At 48.8% G+C, this 15548-nt stretch overlaps 1 protein-coding gene across 6 annotated transcripts in view; it reads left to right on the forward strand.

The window, feature by feature from the left end:
• FAM162B (family with sequence similarity 162 member B) overlaps nt 1–15548 on the forward strand; it is a 304725-nt gene that overhangs the window by 65577 nt on the left and 223600 nt on the right. For 5 of the 6 annotated variants that reach the window (XM_086926755.1, XM_086926756.1, XM_086926757.1 and 2 more), the window contains exon 3: nt 9857–9965. In XM_086926755.1, coding sequence (XP_086782881.1) covers nt 9857–9965 — 109 coding nt within the window. The remainder of the gene's footprint in view (nt 1–9856; nt 9966–15548) is intronic. The other variant, XM_086926759.1, reaches the window with a different exon arrangement.

A 15548-nucleotide genomic window follows, 5' to 3' on the forward strand; every position in this document is an offset into this window, starting at 1 on the left:
CGCATCGCAGGAGTGTCGGCCAAAAGCAGTTCGGAAGATCAGAAGGAAAATGCAACAAATGTGAGGCCATTAAACAAGCCGTATAACCCTCTCGTATATCTCGACACCCCATCCTTAACTACGCGCACATAGCCATCAATGACCCATTAAGCACAACAGCATACCCCCGACCCTCCCACCCCCATTGAAGGAAAAAGGAAAGAAAACAACACCCCAACTCCCCCGTCCAGTGGCCCTGTTTTATGATAGCCCGCCCCACACAACCCACACCCTTCCCCCCAAGACCTAATCTTATGAGCATTCTAATCCACCGGGGCCGCCGGTGGCGTCAGCCTAAGGAGTCGAAGGTACCTCGGGCAGGTGAGTTCCCGGAATTCTGAGGACAGTAGCGCTAGGAAAGGTTGCCACAGCTCCTCAAACTGATCCACATCCCCAGCCACCGTGAGCGACATCTTCTCCATACCCAACACCTGCCAGAGTCTATGCAGCCAACCAGTGATGGAGGGGACAGTGGTAGTGCGCCAGTGGATAAGAATATTCTGGACCGCTGAGCCCAGCGCAATTGCAATCTGCCTACCCCTGCGTGACTTCAACGGATACATGAGATCATTAGGGAGGCCCAACAAGACGTACGCCGGGAGGCGCGGCAGCTCAATCTCAAAATGCCTATCTACCTCATCCAAGACCTCCTTCCAATAAGCAGTCAACACCGGGCAGGCCCAAAGAATGTGTGAGAGGGTACCCTCCTGTCCGCATCCCCGCCAGCAACTCTTGTCAGTGTGTCTACGCATTTCGTATAGTCTCTCCGGGGTGTAGTACCAGTAAGTAGACACCTTAGTGAAAGTCTCCGTGAGACCAGTGTGGTATGCAGAGTGCCTCGCCCGATATGCAACTTGGTCCCACTCCCTATGGCTAAGTGTCCTACCCAGTTCTCTGTGCCAGCGCTCCCTCCCTGGATTATGAAAGTGGAACGGCGGGGGCTGAAGGAATTTATACAAGTCGGTGATCAGCTTGGCGTCCGAGGTTCGGGTCACCAACCACCGCTCATATGATGTAATCTGACGAGCAGCGATATCGCGCACCTGGGGCTGGAGAGCCCAATGTCGGACCTGCATGTAGCGCAGTCTGTCCGCCTCCGTTAGGCCGTATTCCTGTCGAAGTTGTTGGAAGGGAAGTACGCCTTCCGGCCCATAGATCTGGAAAAGCGCCCTGCAGCCCGCGCTCACCCAGTGAGAGAAAGCTCCCGGTTCCAACCCCGGGGTAAAGTCCGGGTTACCCACTATGGGCGTGAACGGCGAGGGGAAGGTGGTCAGCTCGTAAGCCTCGCAAACCACGTCCCACACCCGCAGGGGGACTCGTGTAACGAAAGAAGCGTAGAGATTAGCAGGGCGATGCGCACGGCGCAAGAACGGGACCTCCTGGAGGGTGCGACCCGCCACCGCCTGGTCTTGAAAGAGCCAGTGCTTGTCAGACTCCCATCTGCTCCACTCAACCAAGTATCGCAGTTGGGCCGCCTGAAAATATTTGCGGAGGTCCGGGATACCAAGGCCCCCCGCCTCCGGAGCAAGCGTAGAGAGGACCCTCTTCATCCGCGGTTTACGGCCTTGCCAAACAAAGCGGGAGATGTCAGCCTGCGTCCTCTGTATCCAACCCACAGGGGGCTGGAGAGGCAGAGCGCGAAAGAGGTACAGAATCTGGGGCAGCACCGTCATCTTGACCGCTGCAACACGACCCAGCCAGGACAGCAGACCTTTGCTCCAGCGGCCAAGTTCCTCCTTGATCTTCCTGCTAAGAGACGTGTAGTTGGCTGTTACCATCTCCGGCAGTGTAGGCGCCAGCAGGATCCCCAGGTATGGCACCGTAGACGAGGACCACTGCATGGGAAAAAGGCGCTGAAGGTCCCTCCTGGTTGCCGCGGCTAGTGACACATCCAACGCCACCGACTTGCTCACATTCATTTTGAAGCCGGCTACGCGGGCAAAGGCATCCAGTTCTTGGATGCACGCCGGGAGGGACCGTTTGGGGTCATCTAGGGTCAGCAGGACATTATCCGCATAAAGGCTGACCGTATGGACATATTGGCCCATCTTAACCCCAATGGCGTCTGGATTATCGCGAATCCTCTGAGCAAAGGGCTCCATGTAGAGGGCGAACAGAAGCGGCGAGAGGGGACAGCCTTGTCTCGTACCGCGTTCGATAGCGAAACTGCTGGAGCTGCACCCATTGACCCGCACGGACGCCGATGGACTCTTATAACAGTTGAAGACCATGGTGCGGAACTTCTCGCCAATCCCCAGTTTCCTGAGAACCAGCTCAAGGTACGGCCAATGGACTCTGTCGAAGGCCTTCTCCGCATCAACCGATAGCAACATCCGCTCCCCAGAGACGCGCGAGGCTTTCTCCAGTATGTGCGTCACTCTCTTGGTGTTGTCCACCGTCTGTCTGCCGGGTACAAAACCAGCCTGGTCCGCCTCCACCAGTCCAGGTAGGTGCAGACCAAGCCTGGACGCTAGAATCCCTGTATATAATTTGAGGTCCACATTTAAAAGCGAGATAGGCCTGTACGAGCCACATAAGGCACGGTCCTTCCCGGGTTTCGGAATGACTGATATCGTGGCGTTAAGGAGATCTGGGGGGATAGCGCCGGGCGCGGAGAAAGAATTAAACAGTCGAGCCAGAATCGGGGCCACAGCGGTGCAAAAGGTCTTATAAAACGAAGCTGTGTAGCCATCCGGGCCCGGGGCCTTACCATGCTTCAGTCGCGCTATAGCGGAGATGACTTCTTCGACATGGATGTCCCTCTCCAGGTGGTCCGCCTGGGCGGGATCCAACGCCGGAAGGGCCACCGACTCCAGATAGTCCTCGGCTGCTCGCGGCGAGGGGGGCTCCCCAGCATACAAAGCTTCATAGAAGCTGCGAAAGGTTTCCGCCACCTCCTCGTCCCCAGAAGTGGGAACCCCGTCCGCTCCCACCAGTTCCTTCACGACATTACGCTGTTGTGCGACCCGGAGCCGATGGGCCAGGAGTTTACCGCACTTGTCCCCCCCCTGAGTAAAAGGCATGCTTCAGGCGCAAAGCGGCATACTCCGCCCTATCAAGGTCCAAGGCTGCTAGGAGTTTCCTCGCCGCTTTCAGTTGCCTCCAAACTCTCGGAGCACCCGTGCGGCGATGAACCTGCTCCAGCTCCCTGACCTGCGCGGTCAGTTCGTCCCGCTTGCGCTGCCGTTCTTTATTTTCGGCTGAGGAGATGGAGATAAATTCCCCCCGGAGGACCGCTTTCAAAGCCGCCCACTGCGTTGCCTGAGACGTGTCGGGGTTGCCGTTGTGAGCCAAGTAATCCTGAATGACCTCCCCTATGCGCTTCACGACCGACTTTTTATGTAAAAGAGTATCGCGGAGACGCCACATCCCTCGAGAGGGAGAGGGTCCCGGCCATTTGAAAACACCAGAAACCGGCGCATGGTCCGACAGGGACAGGACTCCAATGTCCGCCGCCGTGGCGGCAGTGCACAGCGGTCCACTCACCAGAAGGTAATCCAGCCGCGAGTACGTGCGGTGCGCATGGGAGAAGTAAGAGTCGTCCCTATCAGTGGGGTGGATAGAGCGCCAGAGGTCGTGCAAATCCATCTCTGCAATGCGATCTTTCACCGCGCGGGGGAGTTCCCCCGTCTGCGGGAAGCGTTGCGCCGACCTGTCCATAGCAGAGTCGAAAATGATGTTAAGGTCCCCCCCCAGGATAACATGGCGATCGGGCGAGGCAGTGACGTCCACCAGTACTGAATCTAAGAAACGATCCTGGTGATCATTCGGGCTATGGACCGATCCAACCGTGAAAGTTATTCCCCCTAGCCGCATGCGATAAACTAGGAGCCTCCCCTTCTGTTCGGCGTATTTGTATAAAACCTCACCTCTGAAGGAGCTAGCTAAAAGAATGGCTACTCCCGCAGTCTTGTTCGCTGCCGAGGAAAAAAATTGAGTGGGGAACTTGGCAGAGCGCAACCTGTGACAATCCCTAGGCAGCAAATGGGTCTCCTGCAGAAGGCATATGTCCGCCTGCGTCCCCTCCAGCAGTGATAGAATGGCCCTTCGCTTCACAGGGTTATTCAGGCCCTTAACATTAAGGGTCACTACCTTTAAGAATGGCATTCCTCTCGGGGAACTAAGGCGCTATGCAGCAAGCAAGGGATCTGCGGGCGGGGCGCACGGGGCAGGCGCGCGGGGAAGGCCAAGACAGGCCAGGCGTAGGCTTGGGCAACATTGGACGGGACCCCCTTAACAACAAAACAACCCACATACCCTCCCAAAACACACTCAAGGCAACTAGCCAAAAACAAAAATAAACACCCCATTGTCTCAGTCAAGCCCCAGAACGGGCAAGTCCGTAGAAAGCAATAAAGTGGACGTTCAGCCACTCACCTCCAACCGCCCCTCCCCAACCCCCGGCTCCAAACCCAGCATCGTAGAAGCTAAGAATCTCTCCCCCCGGAGTGAATTTAGGCCGTCAAGGCCACAACATCGGAGTTGGCTAGGTTCTCGGCCGCTGTCCTCAAAGCATCCGCCATGTCCGCCCTGATGGTAGGGGAATCAGGGCGACTCGTAGTCGCTGGTGACTGTCTCCTCGCCGACCTCCGCCGGCTCCGTCTCTCCGAACGCCTCCACGATGGCGTAGCTCCGTCTTCCTCCGTGGCCGTGAGACCCAGTATTCCACAGACGTCCTGGAGGGAGCGCAGTTGGTGTAGCACCCCATTCCATCGGAAGATCAAGCGGAAGGGGTGTCCCCAGGAGTAGGGTGTCTCATGTTCGCGCAGAAAGTCAGTGGCAATCCTGAAGGACCTGCGCTTCTGTAGCGTGATGGCGGAGAGGTCTTGGTAGAGCGCTACAGGCCGTTCTCTGAAAGTTAAAGGTTGCTTCCTCCGGGCCTCCGCCATGATGCGTTCTTTCAGTGGATAATCGGGCAAGAACGCCAAAATGTCCGGGGGGGGCGCCGAAGACTGGCGCTGTCGGCCCACCCTATGCGCTCTGTCGATGCGGATAGGGAAGCCCGCGTCTTCCCCCAAGACCTCACGAAACAAGTCCTGTAGGTAGGCCACCAAGTCGGTCCCCTCGTCCGTGGACTCCACGCACCCGGATGTTGTTCTGCCTGGACCTATTCTCAAGGTCTTCAGAGTGGGCCTGGAGCTCAACACATTGCTCCCGGAGATGGAGAACGTCCTGTTGGAGATGGACAATCTCTTCATCTCGGCGCTGGCTCGCCGTCTCTACCGTATCAACTCGGTCGCCAAGGCCCTCCACTTCTCTGTGCACCTCAAGGACTTCGCTGGCCACTTCCCTCTTCAACGTTTGGAAGTCTTCCTTGAGGGAGCTAAATAGTTCCTCCATAAAGGACCTCGTGACTGGTGGCTCGCTCCCAGTCGCGTCCGCCGAGGCCCGGGAGGATCCCGGCGACGGCTGCGTCCTGTCCCGCAACTGCTGGGCCCTGCCAAGCATGTCCGGCAGGGTGCGGTCCCCCCTTCTCGAGCCGCCTCTCCCAGTCATCGTGGCCGCCCCAATGGACGAGGCCCAAGTCCGACCGTCCCAGAGTCGCTCAGTCGTCCGTGCGCACCAGACGTGAAGGCCACTCTGAAAGCAAGGGTGCTGCGTCACAGGCGACAAAATGGCGGCCCGGCCCGGGTACTACCAGTCGCGATGTCCGGCCAGTATGGCGACCGAGTCCAGAGCCAGGGACTCTCCTCAGCAAGCCTCGTAGCAAGGTAGTGCAGCCGCGGAGGCGTCGGCAAGCACCCACCAGCCTAGGGTGCAGACGGAGGCCACCAACACCAGCTCCTGAGGGACAAAATGGCGGCAGGGCGGGGCCCGGCCGAGCGACCCGGGCCGGCGGCACCGTTGGCGACCCCCGGAATATAACCATCAAAGAAAGATTGTAGCCAATGTCACACAGTGCTGTAGAGGGACCAAGGTGGACCGATCCCTGTATCGAGGCCTCCGGTCGTTGTTCAAGGGGCCGGGGCCACACAGCTCAGAGTGGCACAGTCACCAGCCGGGGGGCCAAGGCGTGAACTCGGATCCAGAGTCGACTGTGGCACCAATACTCCACTCGTAGGGCTCCGCTACTCCCCGGTCTTCAGCAAGTCCAGCCACCTTTGGTTCGGCAGCTTTCAGCACCAGGCCCGGCCGCGGCGCCTGGACAGCGGTGCCTGGATCGCACCGTCGTTCGCCCCGCCTCTCGGGCTCTCCTCCGTGTCCCAATCTTCGACCAAACTTTTGAAGGGCATCCCCCGAGGCGATGAAGGTCAAAGTGGTATCAATGTGCGTGGCAGGTTCTCCGGTACATTCCTCTCGCCCACCGAGCAGCGGCGGGGGGAGAGAAGCGCCGAAAAAGGGGCTCGAGCTGAGCTGGGCCGGAGGAGCTACGGGAGGAAGCGTCCGCTCACCCCGCCATCTTGGCCACGCCCCCGGAAAAATTAATTTAGAAGTTTTTCACTACCAGGATCTTCAAAATTTAAAAGTGCATGCCCAATTTTTCAAATACAATGCACCCTGTGATATGGCTGTTTAGGGCCTAATTCAGTGGTCACTTATATATACTAAAAATTGAGTTTTTGGTCTGGCAAATGTTTTATTTTGCAGGCCCAATAGTAGCATTTAATTTACAGGTCCTGGCCACATGTTGTACCACTTCACCAGGGACTTATAAGTAAATTAAATGTGCCACTAAGGTGTAGACCAATTGTACTATGTTTTAAGGGGTGAGCACAAGCAGATTAGCACTGATTAGCAGTGGCAAAGTGCAGAGTACTAAATCCAGCAAAAATAGAAAGAACGTTTGGGGGAAGACCACCTTAAGGCTAACATGTCTTCCAAATATTCTTTAATAGGTTTATAATATAGTCATAGGAGACTGGCACAGGGGTCTTGCCACAATCATCCACCATCAGTCATTCTACTCCATCATCACCCATCTCATTTGGGTGTGTTCGACAGCCCCCTTTGAACATTCACAAGAGAGAAAAGCGTGCAGTGAAGAACACATAGAATAAATCCCAACAATACGTGAGTTGCACCATAAGAAAGCTGTTCCTTAAAGACTCACATAAAAACCTCAATGTATCAGAACATAATGAGCAGTAGAAACAACACAAAATACTGGTGCAAAAGCATCTTTCTCTGAGTACATGAATAACAGTACAAATGCCACCACCATCAAAAGTGCCCCATTTCGTGATCCCATCCAGCAGCTGAAACCAAAATTGAAGTGATGTACTACATCACAATGCAGAAAAGTAATGCAGAGTGGGATGATCAATGGTGGGTGACATTAAGTGCAAGTCAGATAGGGATTTAGGGAGGCAGGGAGTTATAGCAAAAAGGGGTAAGAAATGGGTAGTGGGGAGGGGCAGTGTGGAAGCACTGGTGTGCAAAAGATGAGCACACAGAGGGAGGTTAGCAAGCCAAAAGAGTTCAGGGGGCTAGAGGCTCTCCATATATACAAATACATTTGCTTTTTAATGCACTTAAGAAAATGAGCATGTGAACTAGTTTTGAAATAGTTTATATGTGTTAAATGTCATGGGCAGATATAAACATGCACAATGCCTATGCCAAAGGCTAAAGGCAGCAGGATCATAGTAGCCAGTGTTGAAAAGGGCTGCTAAAAAGCCCCTTTCTGTAGCTGTATGTATATGTGTGTCTATGTTGTGTGTTGAGTGTGTGACGATATAAGCTCCTACCAAACACCAAGAGCTGTCTCTAGGCGAGACCTAACAAGGAGGCATCCCTGGGATGAATTTAGCCATCCTTTTCGAACAGTGACATTAGTCATTTAAGGATGTCTATATCAAGCTGATAAAATAAACTGAGGAGAACCCCCAGGATTACAATTTGAGCTGGGTATCCAAACCCACATATATTCTTCAGATTCGGCAAAGACTGAATGTCACTACAAAATTTAAACTACTACTATTCAAATCAATCAGATGTACAATAATCAGTTATTGTCAACAACTGGCCCAGGCTCAAATATACTTTAGGTGGTTTCAGCCATCATGTTGAGAGCCCCACTTATTTTCTACAACATCTTCTCCTTTTGCTCTATACCCCAAAGAAGAGAGCCTGTCAAAAATCTTTGAGTGCTCTTTTATTCTTATCTATTTTTAACTAAACCATTGGTTTGTAACCTGTGTCCCAAGAACCTTCGGTGGTCTGCAAGGCCTATTCAGGGGTCCACAACAGTTTTATCAAATTAAATAATAATACAATTAATACATTAAAATTAATAAATAAAAAATAACAACGTAAATTTATATTAAAGAAGCAAAATTGAATATGCTATTTTTTCTATAGTTGATTGAATTAAACAAAACATTTCAATATTTGAGCATTTGCTTGGTGTATGCTGTTTTTTCTATTTTTGTGCATTTTTTTGAAGTTCACATCAGAGAAATTGCATAAGCCGGGGATCCCTGATTTCCAAAAATTACTCAGTGGGGGTCCCTGGATCGAGTAATGATTCAGTGGAGGCCCATAGAAGTTGAAAAGTTAAGAACTGCTTCTTTAAACCTTTGGTTAAAGGCGTTAAGCACCATCTGTGGCTGAGCTTGTTCCCTTTCTTTAAAAAAGTTCAGCTAGTACTGGTACCAGTATGATTCCAATATACTTCTGCAGCATAGGGCCATACAGGGTTACATGCCTTCAAAAAAATGTATACAAGTCCTTCAAGCCCACACAGCTAAGTGGATGTGGATACCAAAGGAAGTCTTTAATGCTAAAAGAGACCTGAAAGTTCTTCAATGGCTGCAAGAAAACCAAGAGTAACCATCAGAATTCTCACTTTGCACAATGCCTACTGAAAAAAATATAAATATACATAACACTACATCCGTCTCTATACAGCACATTTTAAATGCTGCTTCATGATCACAGCTTTACCTAAAGCTCTCAAAACACTGTTAGCACTGATGTGTGTGAAGAACAATGCAGGTCAGAGGGACACTTATGAAATTATCTGGTATGCACTCTTCCCTTGGCTCTATTAAGACTTATCAGCTATTAAAAAAAAGAAAGTATACACTGCCCTTTTTAGAGATGCATCGTCTAGTAGCCCTTCCATTATATAGCCATAAAAGTCCTATGTTCAAAGTCATGAATCTTGATAAATTTTCACGGGAGTTTGATATGGTATAGCTTATTAAATTTAGCTGATTTATGCATGCATGTGGTCGATAGAGTGCATCTAAAACATGATGGTGGTACACTTTCATCTGAAACCTTTTAGGGTATATACAGCAAGTTAATTGAAGCCTTGATGAACAAAACTGAGTATTGACCAACATGGTGATGGTAGGGATGTTTTCAGCTTTCCAGCTCAAAAAATGTAGTCTTCATACAGCAGGAAAAGACAGGCAATCAGAATATAGGTTGAGGTCGCTCCTGTGCTATTTTGACTTTGCACATGACAGTTCAATCTAAATATGACAGGCAAGACACCCAAGTATTTTTGGTAGATGTTCCACATCCACCAAACATAATTTTTTCACTTGCTCATGAGAAGTTTCCTTGCTTACGAACTGTGAGAGTCCGTGTGGAAAAATGCGAATTTATTGTGTGTTTCACAAACATTTCTATGAACATTTCGCCCCATTAGCAATTTATGACTTTGACAGGAGGCATATTTAGGAATCTCCAAATCATGATCAATTTACCATAATTCACAGGCCCTCAGTCATATTTATCACTTAAAAATTATTTCTTTGTGAATCTGACACATGGTGCCTAGAGATTCTTGTTAATGTAGACAGAACTGTCTAACTGGTTTATAGATTTTGATTTTTACAGGACTTGTGTGTCATCTTGTTTGTAGGTTAGAAATGTTGGATGCTGCAAGGAACAAGGCTCGGATAAAGGCGTGCTACGTGATGATTGGACTCACTGTTATTGCTTGTTTTGCTGTAGTTGTATCAGGTAAAAAGGTAAGATTGTTACCTGCAATGGTAAGAAAAAAATATCTGGTTTACAATAACCACCTCAGTATTCCAGTAGTCTGTGCATTAAATGCTCATTCCTTTAGTAATCATGGTCTCTGTTGTTATGCCAGATTGGTTGAACATCAGTCCATCCCCATGACTTCTGAGTGCACAATTCAGAAGTTATCGGATCCGCTTGCTTCCATGCAACTAGTCAGGTTGAAAAGAACATCTTTGGGACCTTGAACCTATTTTTTTCTTTTGCACCTTTAGGAAGGCCATTTATTTGTTTATTGGGTAATATTTCATAGAACAATATAATCTTGGAATCCAAATACCTGATATATTAAAATTCTAAAAAGGCTTAAAAATCTGTACAAGCATTCACTGAGAAGTCGTTTCTGAATACAAGGGAGTGCTGGGCAGATAATACATTTGTTCAATCCTATAAAGGACACACAAATACATTGCAACTCTTATCATTAGGATCATGTCCAGGAATAAGCCAATATGTTTCTCCAATTAGTAAGCCACTATTCGGAAAGTAGCATCAAAATTAACTTCTCTTTCCAGATAAAATTGCTTTACACCTGGTAATGCAGAAGAAAATGTTTTAACATCTCCAATTGCCCTTTGGCGGGCAATCAAATTAGATACCAATATCTTTAAGAAATGTTAATGCTTTGATCCATTTAAAAAACCACAAATGATACCTGAGTCTAGTATCAAAATCTAAGAAATTACAGTTCCTAGCTGTCTCCACTGTTTCCTACAGAGGGCATACCAACAACAAATGAATTGGCCATATGTTTTTAATTTTATACCATTCAAGACTAAGGGCTTAATTACGAGTTCGGTACATATGAAGGGGTCAGTGTTAATTTCTTTCAGAAACATCAAATGTCAAATATATACATTACGTATCTCAAATCTTAACCAGTCCAGTGTATTCAATGCACATTTTATTTAGCACAGAAGTGAGCGGAGACTTAGCATCAATCAATAAGTTCCATGAGTTATTAATTCCATTACACTTATAGCAAAAAACATAGAGAAATTATTTTGAAAAAACCTGTATGAACTTTTATCAATCAAAGTTATAACATAGTATTTGAATAAATGTACATTTAAATGGAATAAAACCTATCCTATGTAAAGAGAGATATATGGAACTGTCGATCTAAATCAGACTGTATAGGTCCTATTGAGTCTTATTGTGATTGTGTTATGGTCACAACACCTTTACCCAGTCCCCACACTTATCCCATCACACCTATCCCACCTAACTACCTTTCTCTTTTTCACTGAGAGTGCGCCGATGTACATTTATGCAAATACTATGTTATAACTTTGATTGATAAAAGTTCATACAGGTTTTTTCAAAATAATTTCTCTATGTTTTTCGCTATAAGTGTAATGGAATTAATATCTCACGGAACTTATTGATTGATGCTAAGTCTCCGCTCACTTCTGTGCTAAATAAAATGTGCATTGAATACACTGGACTGGTTAAGATTTGAGATACGTAATGTATATATTTGACATTTGATGTTTCTGAAAGAAATTAACACTGACCCCTTCATATGTACCTAATTATTGACCCAGGTCAGATAGTTTTAGGGTGTACCCCGTTAAAACTTATCATTAATTACGAGTTCAGCGGATAATGGGACCACCAAACTGGTGGTATTGCAACTTTATTCTGTGGAGATTGCAGTGTAGGAACAGCAAGCCGCCTCAACATGAATTAGTCCATCCCTGACGCGTTTCATGCACAGCACTTCTTCAGAGGGTAAAGGACTTGCGCAGAAATTGAACAAGCTGTATTTTCTCCATGCACCCCTTTACATACGATGTTTTCAGCCTCAGTGGGCGTGGCCATTCGTGTGGCCCAATGGTTAATGTAGTGCCAGAATTTTACTTCAGTGAGTCGCCGGTTCAATCCTCTGTACTTTTAATGAATCCCAAGTGGGTCAGGAAGTCAGTACTGCTGTTAAAACACCTCCGTTAATTTCACCACAAGCACATTCTGTTCCTCGCTGCCTCGCAGTTTGGCGCTGCAGCACTGACTGTAAGCTACAGCTGGGCTCTCCTTGCAGCTCAGGCAAATTAACATAGTCCCTATGGCGTGTTTCAGCCACCAACCTGTGGCCTTCATCTCATGATATATATATACCATATATATGGTCACCACTAGGTAATTAGAGTTAGGCTAGCTTTTCCATAGGAAAAATGTGTTTAGTGATGCTAATAACTCTGGCACGGTTTGGCAAATCTCCACAAAACAATTCAAGGAGGTGGTACTTTTTGACTAGTTTGTTCATGGAAAGTTTTGGGATGATCTTGTGGGGGGTTGGAATAAAGGGGTTTTCCAAAATGCAAATTTCCATTCATTTTCTATAGACTTCTTGAAGATGGGCCACAGCAAAAACTGATTAACAGAATTACAAAAAATTTGTCAAGAAGCTAGATCTCGGTCCACAGATTATGCTTTTTGTGAGTCGATGTACATTTGTTTATTTGCTTTTGAAAAATTAAGGTAGAAAATAACTGTATATCTGGACAGTATAAAAATAGAGCGTTCTGATTTGCCTAGAGAGCTTTATTTTCCTTGGGCCATTTCGCTTCTACAGAAGTCTGATTCACAGGGGAGCGATCGCTCAGATTGGCTACCAGCAATATCAGATTTAAATGGGGTTAATTAGGCTTTCTACACCTAAGGGAGTTGTTTCTGTGATGGCATGAATGATGCCTCATATTTTGCTTAACTATTTTGTTCTTACATTCATAGATCTAATGCTACACCTGCTTATGGAGCAATGTGTACAAAAGAAGTTTGGATGATGTTATCAGTGATGTCATCAGTGATGTCATCAATGATGTAATTTGAGATGACATCAGTGATGTCATAAATGATGTCATAGAACATGTCATGAGTGATATAATATGTGAGGTCATCAGAAGAGCATGGCTGGGGTACAAGTCATAGTTAGCTCTGCTAACTGTAACTGGTAAATTTCTCGGTTTTTTCTTCTAGTTCAAAATGGTAATCTAGTCAGCCCATGCTTCTTTCCTAATAGGCCACCAAGTAGGGCAGGTCCCAGGAATGGGGATATTTTAGGAGGGAGCGCACCGGCCCCCCTCATAAGGTTTATAAATACACCGGGGACCACCAACTCTCAGGAGGCTTATTTGAAAATAAAGGGGGGCCACTCCTTCACCTCCCTGGGGCCACATAGTAAAACTGAATTGGGGGACCATGTGGACCCCGCCGGGGACCACCACCTCCCCTGGTCTAAATTAAATGTAATGGGGCTGCATGGACCCCACGGCCCGGGTACCACCACCTCCCCGGGGCCAACGTAACTTTAAAAGTGGGAGAGGGCAGCACAGCCCTACTCCCGGGCTGTTCTTGGCCCCGGGGACAGCCACTTGCCAGGGGCAGGCCCTACTAAATGATAGGAGGGGGGCCGTGCGTCCCCCCATCTGGAGCCATAAATGGCCGTGGGGACTGCTATCACCCAGGACAGGCTCCTGCTATGTTCCGGGGTGCCCAACCCTGGGACATTGAGATATAGCTTTTTGCTGTCACTTGGCGGGTGTGGTTGAAGCTCCCACCAAGTCATAGCAAACACTCCACTTCCAGCAAGCAAAAGCAGTGAAAATGCTCTTACTTGCAGGAAGTGGAGCATTCGTCTGTTTCCCTGCCCACTGTCAAGCAAGCAGGGAAACAGACAAATTGTTTTCAGACATAGGGAGCTGCATGTTTAGCACTTCCCTATGTCTGAAAGCAATGCTGGCTCCCGCAGGAGGCGAGGAGCCGGCAGGGACTGATGGTGCCTGAGCTACCCCTGCAGTCCCAATGCAAACCAACTAATGGCCAGGCCCAAGCGTTGGGGTCCCTGGGGCAGCCGCCTCCCCATTTGTAAATGAACGGTCCCCAGGGGATGGGGTCCCCAGGGATAAAATCGGCCCAGAGAGGGGGGCCGCCCAGCTCCTCTCCCCTATTACATTTTTTTTAAAAGGCCTGGCCCCAAAAGATGGAGTCCCCTGGGCTGAATTCAGCGTGGGGTGGAGGCTACCTGGCACCCTCCTCACTGCAAAAAAGGCCCAGCCCAGGCCGAAATTAGCCCGTCCCCTAATAAAATAAAAAAAAATTAAAGGCCGGCCTGGGGGGAATTTACTGAGGCCCGTTCCCTTTCTCATCCACTCTTGAAAGGGGCACACAACTTGTTGAGGGCTGAAGTCTCCTTGGCTGATGAGGGTCCTTGGGGGCCAGCAACACCTACTGTTACCTCCAGTAAGTCACACACAATGGGATTGCTGAGAGGTGATCCAAGGCCAGTCACCTTTCTCAACCACTATGCAAACACACCTCTTCGTGCACTACTATTTGGGGAATTAAGTCCCCTTAGCTGCTGAGGGTCCTTGGGAGCCAAAAACCCCTCCAGTTATCTCCTGAAAGCCTCACACAGTGGGATTGCTGATAGCTCATGAGTGGCCCCGCCCCCAGGGCACAAGTCGTAAAAAAAGAAGTGGGGGGATGCTGTCACCGGAAGTGACGTCACAACAGGAAGTGACGTCACAAAAGGTGCCGAGCTCCTCGTCCCAGATAGGCCAAAGAGTGAAGTCCAGCTGTTTGCGAGGGGGGATGGCGTCCCCCCGGTAAAATAAGTGGGGGGACGCCGTCCACTCGCGTGGTACCCCGACTCGAGCCCTGCCCGCCCCCTTTCTCGACCACTCTAAATACACGTCTTCTGGTGCACTACTGGTTGTGGTATGAAGTCCCCTTGGCTCTTCAGTCCTTGGGGCCAACCACCCCTCCTGTTACATCTAGTAATTTCTACACAGGGGGATTGATGAGGGGTCATCTGACGCCCACCCCCTTTCTCCACCACTCTGTAAATGTGCCTCCGGGCATATTACTGTTTGGGGGATAAAGTCTCCTTAGATGCTGATGCGCCTTGGGGCGAACAACCCCTCCTGCTACTGCCAGTAAATCCCACACAGTGGGATTGCTGAGAGATTGTCAGAGGCCTGCCCCCTTTCTCCACCACTCTGCAAACATGAAACCTGGCACAATACTGGTTTGGGGATGAAGTCCCCTTGGCTCCTGAGGGAAATTCACTGAAAAAACCAAAGGTTAGAGGGACGTTATAGTTAGGAAATATAATTATGAAAACCATGGAAATTATCGGAAGAAACCAAAGGTTACAGGGACGTTATAGTTAGGCTCAGATTTCACTCATACGAAACCATTGAAATTCAGCATTTATAGTTACCTGAGCTAACTACAACTTAGGCCCCGGCAATGTACTGCTTATGACCTCAAATATTACATCACTCATGACATGGTCAGTGACATCACTGATGATATCTCAAATTACATCCCTGATGACATCATCCACAGAACTACACACACTGCATACAACATGTCATACGCCCACTGACTCCACAATAGAGGCACTCACACACCCACTCACTCATACATCCCCTCACACAACCATTTACTCACCCATACAGCCAATCATATAACCAGTCACTCACCAACACAGCCATACACTCACCCATACAGCTACTCACACAGAC

This window comes from Lissotriton vulgaris, chromosome 6, assembly GCF_964263255.1.
Source record: "Lissotriton vulgaris chromosome 6, aLisVul1.2, whole genome shotgun sequence".
Lineage (NCBI taxonomy): Eukaryota > Metazoa > Chordata > Amphibia > Caudata > Salamandridae > Lissotriton > Lissotriton vulgaris.